General features: G+C 42.5%; 1 protein-coding gene across 2 annotated transcripts; it reads right to left on the bottom strand.

Annotated features, from left to right (window-relative positions):
* Nucleotides 1-1,011: 1,011 nt before the first annotated feature.
* DESI2 (desumoylating isopeptidase 2) lies at nt 1,012-14,846 on the bottom strand. Of its 2 annotated transcripts, XR_011724928.1 has the most exons (6): nt 14,071-14,846; nt 8,825-8,897; nt 6,993-7,086; nt 6,131-6,272; nt 5,234-5,343; nt 4,082-4,217 (listed from the first exon to the last, which is right to left on the bottom strand). XR_011724928.1 is itself a non-coding variant. In XM_071739117.1 (5 exons), the coding sequence occupies exons 1-5, from the start codon at nt 14,794-14,796 to the stop codon at nt 3,984-3,986; spliced, it is 1,269 nt and encodes a 422-aa protein (XP_071595218.1). In that variant the 5' UTR covers nt 14,797-14,833; the 3' UTR covers nt 1,012-3,983. The 2 variants fall into 2 exon arrangements, 1 of the variants encoding a protein (XP_071595218.1); XM_071739117.1 differs by lacking the exon at nt 5,234-5,343 and having other exon boundaries at nt 1,012-4,217; nt 14,071-14,833.
* Nucleotides 14,847-16,628: the final 1,782 nt, after the last annotated feature.

Below are 16,628 nucleotides of genomic sequence, written 5' to 3'. Positions count from 1 at the left end.
ACAGAGGTGCCACCACCTCACAAAACCGTGCAGGGGTCAGGTGCAACACAAGTTGAATTGAGTGGGAAACAGCTTTGCAGCTTTGTAATTAAAGAGCCTGGGGCATTTCTGCAGTCTGGGTCAGCACTGGGCTGTGACACAGGTGGCACAGCTGCAGTAGGAGCTGGCAGGGTGTGGGTAGCAGTGGCTGAGGCTGGCGTTGCCTGTCTGGGTAATGCTGCTCTGCTCAGAACTGACAAGACACAGACATTACAGACCCCACACACCTCATGGCTGCTTTGTTTGGTGCAAATCCAGACTACAAGGCTGTTGAGCAGAGCTGCAGAATATGGCACATACATTTGCAACGTGTCCCAAGCATACCTGAAGTGTTTTTTATCTCCATAGCTGTAGCTAGCACACCAAATCTCAAAACATTCTGAATTTAAAATCTAGTGGCTCTTAGTAATGCCTCAAGGCAAACCACATCTCCTGATGCCCACATCAGAGTACAGCCTATAGCTTAACTATAGAAAATACTTGAATAGTTTCACTGTCCTTCAAAAGCATCTTTCAAAACCAAAGATCAGCTGGGATGGCACTGACAAAACAAGCTGTAGGCACCACAGGAATAACACACATAGAGCCAACTGGGGTTTTTTTTTTGGTTTTTTTTTTTATAAAAGTATTTTTAATAAACCATTGATGGATTTAAGTTTCAGATGCTAGACAACTTGTTGCCATGTACAGGTAACAAAAGTCAAAATTCTCTGAATTTTATACAAATACTATGTAGTAAACTTGAATACAAGTTTACAAAAAATGCATCAGTGAATATTCCGCTTGAAACCAACTTCCAACAGTGAAAATTATCATGTATCAATAGTGATCAGAATTGCATTGCAAGTTTTAGAAGTAATGCAACTATATTTTTACCAAGCCACTCTGAAGTTACTGGTGCACACTGACAGTACATTGGATTTGTTTGGCTTGCTGAACAGAAAATGGCATTTAAATAACATGACTTTAAGAAGGTAATGTGTATAAAAACTACTCTTACAGAAAACTAAACAAAAATGAGAAAGTAAACAGAGCAGAACCCTGAAGTAGTGATATTTTTCTACCCGTTTTGATGGAAAAGTCTCCACAGGTGTCCAGCTTTCTCACAGCATTTTGGAGTGTTCTAGTCCTAGCACAGTGTGGTCATTAGTAGGCTAAAGTAATCCCTGCTTGGCAGTAATGCTGGTGAAAGGTAACTTGCTCTATTGCTAACAAATCAGAGTAGCCACTGGCAGGGTGACTTCTTGGAGGCATCAAGTGGAGGCTGAATTGACAGCAGGTGACTGAAACTACAGCACCATGTGGTTTGATACAATACCCAACAGTCTTCAGGGTTCAGATGTCAGTTTCCTCACAGAACTTACAAATGGATGGTTTTGCATCAAAACCAAAACAGAAAACCCCAAACAAAACAACAAGAAAAAAGAGGAGCATAAGACAGTATTTTCAGCTACCAATAAAATGAATGCTTTTGTTACAAACTTTTCAGTCTGCTTTATAAAAAATAGTCTCACTTTACTTCTAAATAAAAACTGTGCTGTGATCTGTCATGTTCTTGCATTGTACATGCTGTAGTTGTGAGTGTTCATGAAGGTGTACAGATTTGTGACCTAGCACTCTGGAGATATCAGAAGCCTAAAAAGCAGATTTTGGTACACAAAAGTTAGGTAGCAATGAAAATTCATTCTATTTATTTTTCCTAAAAACTAGGAAAAGCTACAGTACATGTTGCTAGATCAGTGGCCTCAACCCTGAGCTGAAATAAAGGACCTGCCTTGGCCACAAGACTTAAGTCACATTTCTACCACAGCTGCACAGCAGAGACAAAATAACCTGCCTGTGGCCTGTTGCCTAAGCTGTAAGTAGTGTGAGATCCAGTTCTGTAATGCTTTAGAGTTGACTGGAGACCACCATGTTCATTTTCACTACAGGACAAAAAAGAAAACTCAGATTCAGAGATTCAAGTGAAAAAGCAGTCAACAGGGAGAGTCAGTATGTCCAGCTTCTGGAGACCAGAGAACATAGTTTGTGGTAGACTTATCGGTTCTACACATTTCCCACTTTGACAGATTATTAAAACATGTACCAAATCACACTTAAGGAAACTTATACTATTATCCCACTCTTTCCAGGGAGAGTCTCACTTGATTTTTTTCCCCAGAACTGAGCATCCCTCTCTCTGTACCTACACTGCATCACAGAGGATGAGTGACAATTTAAAGACTGACAAAGGATTCAACCCAACTGCTATCAGAAAAACTTCCACCTGTTTCCAGCATGAGTCAGAGTTTGTGACCACCAGAATTCTATGATACAGCCAGTTACACCTTCCTGCAGGGTTCAATGGCATGAATTACCCGTGGCTAGGAGCACTCATCACATGAAACATTCTTGCCTCCTAAGAGGACTTTTTCCCTTCGAACAGCAGAAACTGTAGAGTCAGTACTTCACTTAATGGAAAAATTAAACCCAGCAACAGACTGAAAATAAAGTTTGTAAGAATCATTTGTACTTCTAGGAATGCACACTCTGTGAGCTCATCAGTTTACAGGTGGTATGTTCTTTGTTAGTTTAAGGCAGCAAGTCTTAAAAACCACACAAGCTCACCTCCCTCCTGTTTGTGCTACTGTATCCTTATGTGCACAATAGAACCTCACTAATTTACACTAATGACAGGAAGAACCATTAATTCTCTTGGTAAGTGAACAAGAATAAGGCATTATGTTATATATTCTGATCACTAATTATAATTTAGCTCTAATTATAATCTACCAGCAAACATACTTCTGTGTTTTAGAAAATAGTATCTATTACCTTCAGATATAATTACGTGTGCAGATTAGTGGGTTCTGCTGTGTAAACACACAGGTGCATAAGCAATTTTCAGGTTTTTCTTCATTACATTTGACAAGAAAGTTACTATGACAGAGAGAGACTGTGGGAAAATAAATTAGGGTTTCTCTATAATTTGTGCAGATATGCACAACTGGGCAGTAATTTAGCGCTCAAAAAGAGACACAAATGTTTACAACCTAAAATGAAGAAAAATCAGCAGCAGAAAGCCAAGGCCATTTCCCAACCATAAACGGCTCGTATTACACTAATCCAAACTATATGAAACCAAAAAAGAGTACAAGTACTAACTGGTATATACAAGCTTGAAATCAAGTAAAGCAGATGGTGAAAAATTTGTTGATGATTTACATGTCTAAATCCCAGTTGAAGTAGACAGTAAATATAGACAGAAGACAGGATGCAAACTACATGGCTGAGTTAAAAAAATAAAAGGATCAATGTGCATTGTAATGAGATAGTAATTTCCCTTCACATGTGCAAAAATCCACAGTTTCATTAATGTAGAGGTCATACTTCCAATAACAGATCTTGGACAAAACCAGTCTCCCTACATCCCAGAATCTACCTGTTTACATCAGCCACTTTAAGTGCACAGTACCCTGTTCACACATACAGAATTTCTGCAGTTTCTGGCACTTCTCAGAAATTTAATGTTCACCTGCCTTAAATCTTGAAAACAAAGTGGAGAGTTCATCCAGGGCGTCATACCACTGCTTTTGAGTTATACCCACAGTTACATAAAACTCAAATTATCTCTTCTTCCATGGTGGCAGGAGTCCTTACAGGACTTGTAAACAGCAGTACACAATACTGTAAACAAATAATTAAGTTCTGCTTTATACAAGATGTTAAGATAACCCAGGTTTACAAAATAGGTGAAAATGAAAAGGGTGGCTTCACACAAAATCCTTCCCTTTTCTCCCAGCAATTCTTTTCACTACATAAATAATCCTGAGCTGAAACAGGTTGATGAGAGTCTTTTTTGCATATAAACCCAATGTTCTAGAATGAACTCTCATGCTCTGTCAGGAAGTCAACTGCTGGAGAGACTAAACTGAAGTTTTTCATTTACCACTTTGGAGGAGGACTTATAATTTGGTATGGCGACCAGTTCTAGACCCAGATGCTGAGGTTGCCAAGGAAGCTGATGCTGCTGCATCCTCAGCTTCCTCCAGCTCATCGTGTAGCTCCTGGCTCACACTAGACTGGAGGGCTGCAGGAGTTAGCCACTCCTTGGGCAGACAGCTCTGGAGAAATGGTATACAAGAGCTGAAGTAGGCAAGGCGATTCACCCATCGTGGAATCTCTTTCCCACACAGAATCTGGGGGGGGGGGAAGGGAAAAGAAGTGATTAATTGGTCTTCTGGATTCATCAGTAACAAAACCACAGTACTGTAAATAAAAAGCAAATGCTGCAGCAGCCTTATGATTCACATATGACAAACACCAGTCAAGAAGCACTCGAGTTAGCTGCACCAGGAAAACTTTCTCCGTCAGTAAAAGCAGCACTCCAGGTTACACAAGGAGACTTGTTGTGCACTGAGAGATTGGCACATTGGTTCTACACATTTTTTTTTAGAAGCCCCAGAAAGCCCAGCCCCTTCACTCTGTTTGAACAGCTTCTGTAAAAGGCACAGAATAGAGTTAAGGTATGCTTTCTATTCCACTAGAAATAGTGGAACCACTAGTTCCTCAAACAGAAGTTGCAGGAGAGATCTGACAGCACCCTGAAATCAAGCAGTCAGGAAGACAGTGTCAATACTACAGTTACATGGAGTAAAGCATAATAGCTGAGGTTATTCACTGGGACAGCCTCTGATGGCTCTGCACAAGACATCACAATCTTAAAAGGCCAAGCATACATACACATACACACACACACACACACACACACACACACACACACACACACACACACTCAGGTTCACTGGCACAAGAGAAGCCATATAATGCAAAGCTGGTTTCAACTCCTCAGAAATATAGAAAACTACATAAAAATATATAAAGCTGCATAAAATGCTTTTAACGTACATCAGTCATGAAATGGTTTTGTTGTCCCTATTCAAGGAGTGAGCTATTTTACTTAACTACCTTCATATTCACTTCGGGTATTACTCACTATACTGTAAATCTAGAGAAAAAACACAGCTAATGGGAGCATCACTGCCATTACTGAGCAGCATTTAACTTGTAATCACACCCCTGGTTTTATAAATCTGAACACTGAACAGGACAAGACAAAACAGAAACAACCTGACCACATGGGTTGACAAATACAGCAAAACCCTGACTGCAGAGCCCAGATTTCATGCCAGCTGCAGCTATCTTGGTGTCTTACCCTACTTAATGTGTTATACATGAATCATCATCTCAGTAATATTTTCCAGTACCACTGGCAGACCAAGCAGTGTACACAAAACACAGGCTATACTATCAGTGTGTCATTAGCTATTTTGAAAAAAGGAGCAATTAAATTTTATGGAAATTCACTATGGAAAAAAAGAAAAAACAAACCGGCCATCCATTTTTGGAGTGCTTCAATGAAACAGAAAAAATTCTGACAAGCACAGATAAAAATCACAACTGCCATTCCTCTTGGGTTACCTGTTCCTGACCCTTTCCCTTGTGTTGATACACGTGACTGGCCAGGCATTCAAATCATATTGCCAAACCAATCACATTAAAATGAAGCTGAGGGGGAAAAGCAAAGCCCATTCAACTCCACAGTTAGCTACTTAGCACCACTCAGGTACCTATAGCAGCAGCACGGAGATGCTGGCATGGCAATAACTTGATAAAAACCTCTGAAGAGATTAACAGTGTCTGTGAAACTTCAATGCCTTTGTGATTCTTCAACAAGAAGTCATAACTTTACAAATTATTTTCAGTGTGATGGCTCTATGGGGAAATACTGATGAAAAGAACACATGGTTCTCTCTTCAGCAGTGATCTAAAATGATTCTGAAATCCTGTTAATGCTTTATTTATCTCTCGATCAGTAATGAGCCTCTGCTCAAACAAAAACTATGTATGACAACAATATTTAGTATATTTCTGGCAGCACAATACCATGCTTTGGATATCAGCACAAATAAAACATTTAAAACAGACACATTTTCCCAAGGTAGCAGGGATAGGAAGTCAGAAATTCAGCCAAACATTCCAAAGTGCAGGAAGGAGATGACGTTCTGTAGCCACCTGGGAAGAACCTTTACAGACCTTCAAGTTTGTTTACCTCAGACAAAGATGAAGAAAAGTGATTGCAGTTTTTGTGCATTAGGTGATAAGCATTTCCTTTGAATTCTTTTCCAAGCTCTTCTACTATTTTTTCTATGTCATCTTCCATGAAGTCAGTACTGCCTAGAACTACAGACTCCCTAGAAGAGAAACAGAGAGAACAGTGATCAGGCTTCCATGATGTAAGTGGATTACTGGTCATTCCTTGCTCAAAAACCACACCATTGTAGGTGACAAGACCTTTCCACCCTCCTAGGATAACACACATTCTTTTCATTCCATTTTACAGCACCACTTCCATCTTTATCATGAGAGATTATTTTCTTGCTGATTGGCCACCTGTAGCTCACTGAAGTTCTTTCCGACTTTATTGTGAAAAGCAGAGGATGCAACTTCCCCCTCCTCTCCAAAGGACATTGTTTCCAAGTGGCAGCTGAGAACAGATAAGAGCTTGTAATGTAGGGAAGGGTCAAGGCAATCACACTGAGAAAGTGGAAAAGAGACATGGGGAAACCTTGAAAAGTAACATTTTTCAGCTTTTCCTTTGAATTAAAATTTCACTACCTTGAAAAAGTTACCCCATTGTATTATACTGTATGAATAACAAAAGCTGGCCAAAAGACCATGTAATTTGTAGACATGTAAGCATTTAATGGTATACTAAAAATAATGATCTTTGCTGCAGATACTTTACTCTCATCACCTCTGGCCATCTTCCATATTTCTAAGTAAACACACTAACTTCTCAGAAAGTCAGAAATGCTATAGCACGATTCAAGACATTATCTTCAAAAATAAATGGAACAAGTCGTCTTTTTAATATGGCTTTTCAAAAGCAAGAGAACAGGTATTTTTCTTACTTAAATTTAAATGTTTCTCCTAGCTCAGAAGCATTTCCTGGTGAAATTTCAAATATTCCAGAAAAAGGGTATGGATGACCACCGTAGGCAAATTCTGAAAGAGAAAGATCAGATTTAACAACAATGGCATAATGTGACAGTAAAGAACAACAGACCTCACTGACTAGAAGATTACTATAAGGATCCAAAGCTAGAAACTAGACATCCAACTTACACAGGTAACAAATGCAAGGAGCTGGAAATGAATAGTTTTATTATTTACTAGTTAACCAGAGCAAAAACTGACAGGACATTTCCTACATCAGTGTACAGGTTTAATAACTTTGCAGTAAACGTATACTGTTTTCATTGTATGAGTAAGGATTTCCAACTTAAACTGAAAATCCCACCCATATTCTTTATACATGCTTGATTAGGGATTCAGCATACTGCATCCTCAAAGGTCTGATGGTGCTTCTGTTCACTGCACACTACAACTCTTAAGTGTGGCAGCAAGTAGCAGCCTAATAGTTGTTGTTTTTTTTTTAAATTTCTTGATTTATAAGAGTTCAACTGTCTACACTTCTTTGCTATAGCAAGAAAGTAAACCAGCACATGCATCTAAAGTCTGGACATAGCATCTGCTGCCATAAGCACTTATAATACATGAAAATACCACAGTGTGCTTCAGCTTCCTGCTGTGTCTCAGACAACACAGAATACCATACCCAGAGTCAATAGAAAGCTTTAAGCATGACTTCAGGCTTCCTTTCCTCACAACTCGTAACACATTATCCACCTCGTAACACCTCCAGTATTCAGTTTTTGGATAATCTTTTTTACAACAGGTTAATAAATAAAGTTTGGTAGGCTTTGAAAAATGTAAGTCATTGTTCCAGCAGGGGTATGACCTGCTCTGTGAGAAAGCTGCTAAAATCTGAACAGGAAGGGAGGCACAGGTATTTGGCACAAGAACTGGGTTTCAGGCAGAGCACTATTAAGAGTCAGGTCTTTCTGGTTTGGATTAAAAGAAATCCAAGAAAGTTTTAACAATAAGCATTGTGTTTTGTCGATTCTTGGCTCTTAACACTTGCAAATCCCCTCACAATGGGACCATTATAGTAGCTGAAACATCCATAAGGTAACTTGGCACAATGTAGTCTCTGGATGATATGCCACACCTTTTGCTGCTTCTCCTCTCTCCAAATAAAAAACATCCCCCTCTCAAAAAAAACCAACCCCCCTCCCCAAAAAACCGAAACCCAACCAAACAAAAAGAATCAAAGTAGATTTTTCTTCTTTAAATGGACTACTTTTAACAAAACCATCACCTCACAGCATTATACTGCTAGGCAGGAGCACCTCAAACCTCAGCCTGTGCTACAGTGTGCTCAGAAACACTTTCTGGCAGCAATGGAGACTCAAAGTGGCCTGAACATACCAGAAAACTGCATCCCCAGAGCACACCCTATTTATCAAATTGGAATGTATTGCTGTATTTATCACAAATCTAAAGATACACAAAGTGTATCTTTGGTAGAGAGTATGCATGATATGACTCTTTCTTTAAGAGTCTCTTTAATACAAGCCAACTTACCAAAAAGGAATAGAGTGTTTCCTGAGCATCGAGCACATCTGCAACATGATTATTATTTCTGTAGCTAAAAATTAATAGCTTTATACCAGAATGCAAGATCACTGATGTATTATTTGTATCTGAGCTTTTTTCCAGAGGCAGAAGAGATGAGAACTTCAAGAGGAAACTGATGAACAGGTTTCAGGAGCTCACTACTTGAAAAATATTAAATAATATTACTAGAACAAAGAGTAAGTTGTGTTTTTCTTTTACATACCTCGCCCATACACCTCTATACCTGAATGGAACACTCCAATTCCAAGGGAAGAAGTGTACTCATTCATCCAATACTAAAAGGAAAGAAGAAAACAAAAAATTAGTTTCCAACACAGATTTGTCTTTTCATACCAGACTGACAGGTATTTGTCCCCCACATCAAAAGCATAAAACCCTACCACAAAGTAAAACTGCACAACCCATTTTATAGGAACAGAACATGCTGTTAAAATTCCCCAACTCTGCACAGTGAATTAAATTAATACACAGGCTCTACTCTGGTGTTTTAGTGCTGCCCATGTCTGTCAATCAGGGACACCACACACCTGGGAGAAATACAGGTCAACTTTTGATTTGTCAAAAAGTTATGCGTTATAAAGTTTTCTGTTAAGTGGAACACATTCTAGGATGAACTGCAGTAATCATGCAGGAGCATTTTTTTTAAAAAATAACATTAGAATGTAGGAGTGTAATATACACACACCTGTGATTGCCACACTTTTGCTTTTGACCAGATGAACCCAAGACACACTCAAAGACATGTGAGACAGGCTGAAATCACCTTAATAGACTTCTGTTCTGTTTTCTGAAGTGAAATCAAAGTCCCCAGAAATTGGAATTTACTTCAGCATAAACCTGTTTCAGTTCTGAAGGCAGCCCTATCCCACACTTTATCAGCTGACCATTTCAAAATAGTTTAAAGTTTTTATTTATAGTCAAAACTGTAGGCACATCCAACATACAGTTTGTCAGCACAGGAAGAAAGTGTTTTGCCTAACTAGAGGTGCATCCAAATGAAGCGAGTCTAGAACTGAGCAATACAGGGACCCTGGTGCTTTCTCTTTCCTCTCCTGGACACTCATTTGGCCAGCAAACTCTTGTGCCCAGCCTCAGTTCCAAATAACCTACACATCACAAATGCATCAGATCTGTTAATGCCAAGCAAGCTTATTGCATCTCTCTGAAAATGGAACAAAAGCTACACAAGATATCCCATAAGAAGTGTTAGCAATAAAGCCAAGCTTTTTATCAGGCAGAAAAAGAGAGAAAAAAAAATGCATGTTTCTCCCCTCCCACAACCCTGTCAAACCTAAGGCAAAGTGTAGGGGAAAGGACAGGTCACCAGCCCTCCTCATTGATCTGTACAGAAGCAGAGGAAGGGGATGGAAAACTGCTCAGCAAGCCCAGTGCTATCCAGGTGCATCCTCACTGGTGCCACCCTAAACACATGAAGCACATGGGGCTCACTAAACTACAAAAACTGAGCACTGGTGACAAATGAAATAAACGTCAGCAGCTCTGGAGGAAGTGCCTACAGCAAGCTGGCACTTCACTTAATACTTCCAGTAAGAACAGAGTAGGTTAACTGAAGATAGAAGAATTTCAATAAGACAGTTACTTTCCCCCTAGGAACAGTAATTATATCTAATTATTACTTAATCTGGATCAGCTATTGGAAGGTTGGGCACATTTTCTCATTGAACAAAATTCTTTATCTCACTGAAGAAATGCAGGACAAATGCAACTTAAAGTATGCTGAATTTGGCTACTGCTGAAAAGATTATGCATGACTTACAAAATAAAGACTGCAAATCAGATGACATCTATATAACTTACAGGTTCAGTAACATGCTAAAAGTTTTGGAATCCCAAACTGATCCCAGAAGCTATATCCTTGCTTCTACAAAATCAATTCCTTTCATTTAGTCTTGATAAGAAGGTGCCATAATAGATTACAAAGAAGAAGTAGAACCCCAGATCCTTGGTATTTTGCAGTAAGTCAGTGTTGCAAAATGGGAATTAATGTTTAATGCAACTATCCCAATGAAAATATTAGAGAACTTTTCCATGTGCACAGTAAAGTCATGTCACTGAAATGAAAGAAAAACACTAATCACAATGCTTAAAAAAAAAAATCTTCATTATTTCCTCAAAGCTTTCATTTATTTTAATACTTTAAATTGTTATAACCTTCTTTGACAAGTAAAAAAATAGGATGCTACTTTGGGTACAAAAAAGCTAGACTCCTAAAAATAGCAGTTAGTTAAAATGAAACTATAAAGTACTCTGTTCTAAAAGCACAATATATATCAAAGAGCTCACCCTAGCCTTTTAACAATCATACAAGATTTTCAAAGGCATGAACTGCAGCACACAAATAGGACCTTGGGCTTTTCTTCCTCTGTAAAGTTACCAGTACTTGGAAGTCTGCTTTCTTGTACAACACACACAACCCTCCTCAAATTCTGGTTTAATCAAAGAGTTTTGCTTTTTCAAGTGCTAAGGACAATGGAAGGGTATATGCTCAAAAAAAAATCAACTCACTCTTCTATGTACTTTGAACAGTAGCAAGGTCACCCAGTACTCCTCTGCATACCCAAGCCAGTGTCTGGGAAATGCAGGGGGTTAAAATAAAGCTGCTCATATAGCTGCTGTGATTATAGTAATCTTATGGTATAGGTGCCTAATAGTGGTCTGTTGTTCCAAAAAAAAAAAAAAAACAAAAAATCCAAACCTAAACTACAAAAAAGCCCAAAGCCACCTCCATGGGTCACGTGAAATGTCAGAAGCAAACACTAAACCTGCCAGCACCTCAATACACAGTTGGCAGGATTTGATGAGTAAACACAACTTCAAAATAGCTCCCACAAGAATCTGCCCTTCTCCCCCACCTCTCAGAGGCACCCAAACAACACAGTATTATGGATTTCAGCAGGCTGCCTACATGCTATGCAACATGGAAGTGAAGTTTTAACTTATAAGCTGTTGCTTCAAACAAGTTTGAGGTAGATGGAGACATTGTTCAGGGGCAAATTTTGAGGCTGGATGTATACTGACAGTGCCTTTCAGACACTGTGGGAACCTCAGTTTTTCTTTCCAGTTAGCAGGAAATACTCTTCTCTAATGGTCAAATAACACAGATATTATTATAAAAAAAGCACGCACAGCTGAAGCAGGACACAGACGTATTCTGCTTAATGGTCTCAGCTTACAGGACGTATAATTTGTGGTGCTGCATAGCTTCAACAAATACCACAACTGCAGACCAGGGCACAAGCCTTCCCTACATGTGATCAAACATCTGCTGGCTTTTGGAGAGAAAGCTCCTTCCACAGATGGTGACTTTAGAGACTATGCTACTTACTGATGCAGGCAGAGCCCAAAGAATCACAACAGGACAGCTATCAGTGCCCAACATGTCCTAAGGAAAAGCATGACTCTAGTTTTTATGAGCACAGCCTTCCTGTTGCTTTTTTTTTCTCCTCCCCTCCTGTCAGCCTTTGTAGGACCACTGGTGTAAAACTGATGATAGTAACTCAACTCCAGAGGAAAAAGAAACAAAGTCATGGGTTGCAGGAATGAAAGGTAAGGACTAAGAGATGAAGGAGAACCATATGAATGAAAGACTAGACTACCACAAGAGAAGAAGCAAAGGCATGCTGAAGTCACACCCCACCAACACCATCATCACAGAGAGAATGGAATTTCTGACAGAGGCCATGGCATTACTCTCCAGGCAGGCACTTACCCAGGAGACAATCCATTCTGTTCATCTTTACAGAATGCACATGAACTGTGCTGCACTGCACAGCTAAGCAAGTCTGTGAGAACACCGGGTCTTCCATTTTAGTGAGTCAGAAGTGCGTCAAGCCTCAACTTCAAAGATCTTATATATGACTGTCACACCTAAGTCTCATGACTTTTCTCCGTCCTATTTTTGTCTCTGTACAAATACTTGTAGTTAATATATGTAAACCCATCTCTTTTCATGCTAAAAGGGCTTCTCCAATGTATATTTTTTACCTGTTGTCCAGAGAAGGCATACATGTGCATGAGACAGAGCATCCTTTTCTCCTTAAGACTTGTATTAACAAAGCACACTGATTTTTTGTCATATCAACATCACCTATGAGCTCAGGTGAGCAAAGACCCCTTTTTGTTTCCCCCTCCCCTCTCTCTCAGAAAAATCAGTGAGTAGACTGCTTCTTTCTCCAGTTTCCTCTCATTCTCTACAATGATGGAAAACCAATGTAGAAGTAACAGGTTGTATTTGCTGGAGACAGAATATGGACACAGGGGTGGAAAGAAAAAAGAAATTCTCTGACATAGACATTGATTTTTATGGTAATATTACAGTGAAAGAGAATAATCAGGCTAGTTCATGTATTCTCATATATAATTTTAATTTCAAGCCAGACAGCTCCCTATTGATTGCTAGTAAATAATGTGGCCTGAGTACCTGAAGCAAACAAACTGCTTTTTCTCTCTGCCAGCAGTCCTGGACTCTACCTTCACCCTTTTAAAACACCGAAAGTTCACTTTAAAATAGCGGTAGTGGTAGGAAAGCCTATCCAAAACAACCCAAGTAACACAATGTAACCTGAAGCTTGCTGTCAAGCCTATGGTCCCTCTATCAGTAGTCTCAAAAGGTGCCCAGAGAACTAGTGCTACCTCTTCTAATTTCCAGCGACTGAAAAGCATTAACGGATAATATTTTCTTAATATTACTTATCCTCACCTCCCGTTCTTTGGAGGTACTTACACCTCATTTGTTACCATGGCATTTGAGTAGTTGAACGTAAGACAATACAAGAGTTGCTGTAGGTGTTACAGCCACAAGACCTGGATCTCGATTTTTTACCATTATTTCTACCAAGTCGCGGCCATACCGAAGCTGTTCAAACATCTTGGTCAAGGAAAAAAAACCCCAACAACACAGTCCTGAAAAAGCTCTAAAAACCCACTGGAGATTCTTTCCTACTATCCTGCTGGAAAACCAGCCACTTTTACGGTTTTCAGGAGCAGGAAAGGCTGGGCCTCCCCTCGCCTGAGCCCCAGGGGCAACAACCGAGGACGCCGAAGAGATGGGGGCACTCCCGTTTCGTTACTCATCCGCAGTAGGGTAAGAGTTTCCCCCACGCCAGGGACCGGACCTGCTTGTCACCGCAAGGCCCCGGCACCGCAAACTTCTTTTGGGGATCACGAAAGATCCGTACGGCCTGACAGACCCCCGCAACCCACTGTCGCCCCGCTTCGTTATTCCTCCTGCCCTCCCCACCGCCCCCAAGGACTCATTCCGCTCAGGGGAAGGGCCGGGAAAGTTTCCCGCTGCTCCCCACCCCGCGGCCTCCCCGGGAGGGGGCCGGGACCCCGCGCCTGCCGCCATAGGTGCGGGTCCACGCCGCCGCCAAGGGCCCCGGGCCGGGCTTGCCTGCCCCTGCCCCCGCCGCCGTGCTGGGCGCTCACCATATCGTAGACGTTGAGGATCACCAGCTGGTTCGCCATCTCCGGCGGCCCGCGGGCGCCCCCCGCCCCTTCGGTGGCTCCCGCTGCGGCGGCTCTGCTCAGGCCGGCGGCGGGGCCGTGGGGACCCCCGGGGGCCGCTTCCTCCTCGTCCTGCCTGTTGCAACGGGGCGGGGGGGGGCGGCGGGCACCATGGAGGCGCCGCCACTGAGGGACGGGGCCTCGCCCCTGGAAGACGCGCTCAGCCCGCGGCCAGCGGCGGGGGCCGGGCGGCTCGCGGGAGAGCGGGTGCGGGCCCCACCGCCGTGCCGGTGGGAGGGAGGGCGAAGAGCAGGAACAGAGAGGCGCGGCGGTCAGGTAGCGGGAGGGGGTGAGGCACGGGCAGCTGGTCGCGCCCTGCCCGGCGCTGGCGCCGCCGGGACCGCGGGACGGCCGTGCAGCCCCTCCAATGGGCGCAAAATGGAGCCGTTCGAGCCCGCCCCCATCTTCCGCGGGCAGGGGCTGGCGGGGACTACAGCTCCCGGCGCGCACTGCGGAGGGAAGGACTACGGCTCCCGGCCTGCCCGGCGCCTCCCCGCCGTCGGCTGCGCGGGGCCCTGGGGCGGCGGCAGCGCCCGCTTGGTTCCACGGACACGGCGCACCGGCACTGGCGGCCGCCGGCGCCTCAGGGGGGATGCGGCTGCCGCGCCCCTGTGCTGGGCGCTGCGTTGTCTCTTTTCTCCTCTCCATTCTGTGGAGGGGTCAGAGTTGGGTTCGCTGACCCGAGAGTCTGATCTAATACGGGCTGTCCAGCTGGCGGTTCGAGTCCGTCGGTGAGCCCGGCGCGTGTTCTTAAGGGGACCGGGACCAGTTCGGGTCAGGGCAGCTCCGTAACCAAGCCGGCGCATCTGGTGGGTTCTGCTGGGCTACCCTGTCGAGTGTGATGCACGTGAAGGTTCTGTTAGCGGTGTCAGGGAGCTCTGTGTGGGGAGCACCCCCCAGCACCGCCATTTCGTGTCCCCACTGAAGGGAAGGTGGGGATCTGAACTGCCTCAGAAGCAACCTTGTGGGCCTTTTGGATCTCCACATAATTAATGCACGTGTGGTACTGGTGAGTGTGTGGCTGCTGCTAGGGCTGCAAACACCTGCGCTGTATGCTGTGGTAACCTTGTACAACCTTGGGGTTATGTGACTTGTCAAGCGATGGAAAAACAAAACTGCAGTTGGTAAAAGCATCGAGAGGAGAAAACGTGCTTTCTCTCTTCCAGCAGCCAACCTGAGGTGCAATTTTACTCAGACAACTACTGCCCCTTTATAGCACCTTTTAAAAGGTGCAGTTCACAACAGGCTGAGGTTGTGCCCGTGATGCTGCAGGAAGGAGGTACCAGCCCAAGGGTATCCTGGTTTCCACTATTATTCCTGTCTGCAGGTGTTAAGATGTTGAGGCCATCTTTCTCAGCTAAAAAACCTGGGAAACTGTGCTCCCCGTTCTGTGTTCAGGACAGCTTCATCCCTACAGTACTGCAGCACAGCTGATGCACTCGGTTACAGCATCAGTTTATTTCCTACTTTTGGGAGTGACCTTTGGTTAGAGGAAACTACTCCTGTTGCAAAAACTTCACAGAGGTTTGGCTACTGGATGTCAGAATGTGAAATTCAAATGCCTGAGGTGTACCTGTGCAGGGTGTTGGCAGTAGTGCCACAGTAATCCTGTGGACAGGATGTCCCTAACTCCTTTTGGTCATATTCTTCATCCCTGTCTAGCTGGCAGCTAGGAAACAAGATGATAGCTAATAAACCAAAAACTTTTGTGGGAATATTGTACCTCTGTATTGAGGAATATTGATGAAAATATCATAATTCCTTAAAAAGTGCAGGAGTCAAAAAAAACAGAAAAGGCAGGGACCCATTTCCAGTATGCATTAACTGGAAAAGGGGAATGCAAATGCTGATTCACTTCTAGTGAATCACTTTGCAACAATGCTGGCTTCCTCTAACCAAAACTTACCTCTTCGTTGTCTCCTTTTTGTTGCCTGTCTATAAGATGCAGAAAGATGTGAAGAAAAAGGAGAGGAAGACTTCTAGCCTATAGTGACAAAAGAATGGTAAAATTCATACTATATGAATAAAGCTGAAGAATAAAGCCCCAAATCTTCATTTATTTGACTTAAATTTTAATTTTGGTACTTAAGTAATAATCTTACTTCATAGAGTAGCACCACAGTACTACAGCTCTGCCTTCCTCAGTGATGCAGTTTATCTTTCCAGGCAGTTATCTGCAAGACAGGAAAATCTTTTTGACAAAAAAGACTGATTAGCTGGATGTCAGAAGCAGTTTTAAGCATGTGTGAATACTGCCTAAAGTTGTGCCTTACAGGGTGTGATTTATAACCATTTACATATATCTGGATAGCATGAAGAGTGAGAAGTGTGGTATGGGGGTACTCCAAGCACTCACCAAGCTGAGTTTGGCCAGATGGTAAAGGGGCAGTGATCTGCAGTAGGCATTTTTACAGCAAAAGAAGTATAATGTGTGAATGCAGGGACATCTGCTTTGTAAAATTTAAAGCCAAGCTGCTTGT

This window comes from Heliangelus exortis, chromosome 3, assembly GCF_036169615.1.
Source record: "Heliangelus exortis chromosome 3, bHelExo1.hap1, whole genome shotgun sequence".
NCBI classification, from domain to species: Eukaryota; Metazoa; Chordata; class Aves; order Apodiformes; family Trochilidae; genus Heliangelus; species Heliangelus exortis.
The sequence above is the reverse complement of the archived record's forward strand: the minus strand, read 5'-3'. Positions and strand labels throughout refer to the sequence as shown.

Excerpts from the sequence above, each read along its gene's own strand:
- DESI2 (XM_071739117.1), bottom strand. The coding sequence starts at position 14,796 with ATGGAGAGGAGAAAAGAGACAACGCAGCGCCCAGCACAGGGGCGCGGC. Across the intron at positions 7,087-8,824 it reads TATAGAGGTGTATGGGCGAG|AATTTGCCTACGGTGGTCAT; the intron begins GTATGTAAAAGA and ends TTTCTCTTTCAG. Across the intron at positions 6,273-6,992 it reads GGAGAAACATTTAAATTTAA|GGAGTCTGTAGTTCTAGGCA; the intron begins GTAAGAAAAATA and ends TTTCTCTTCTAG.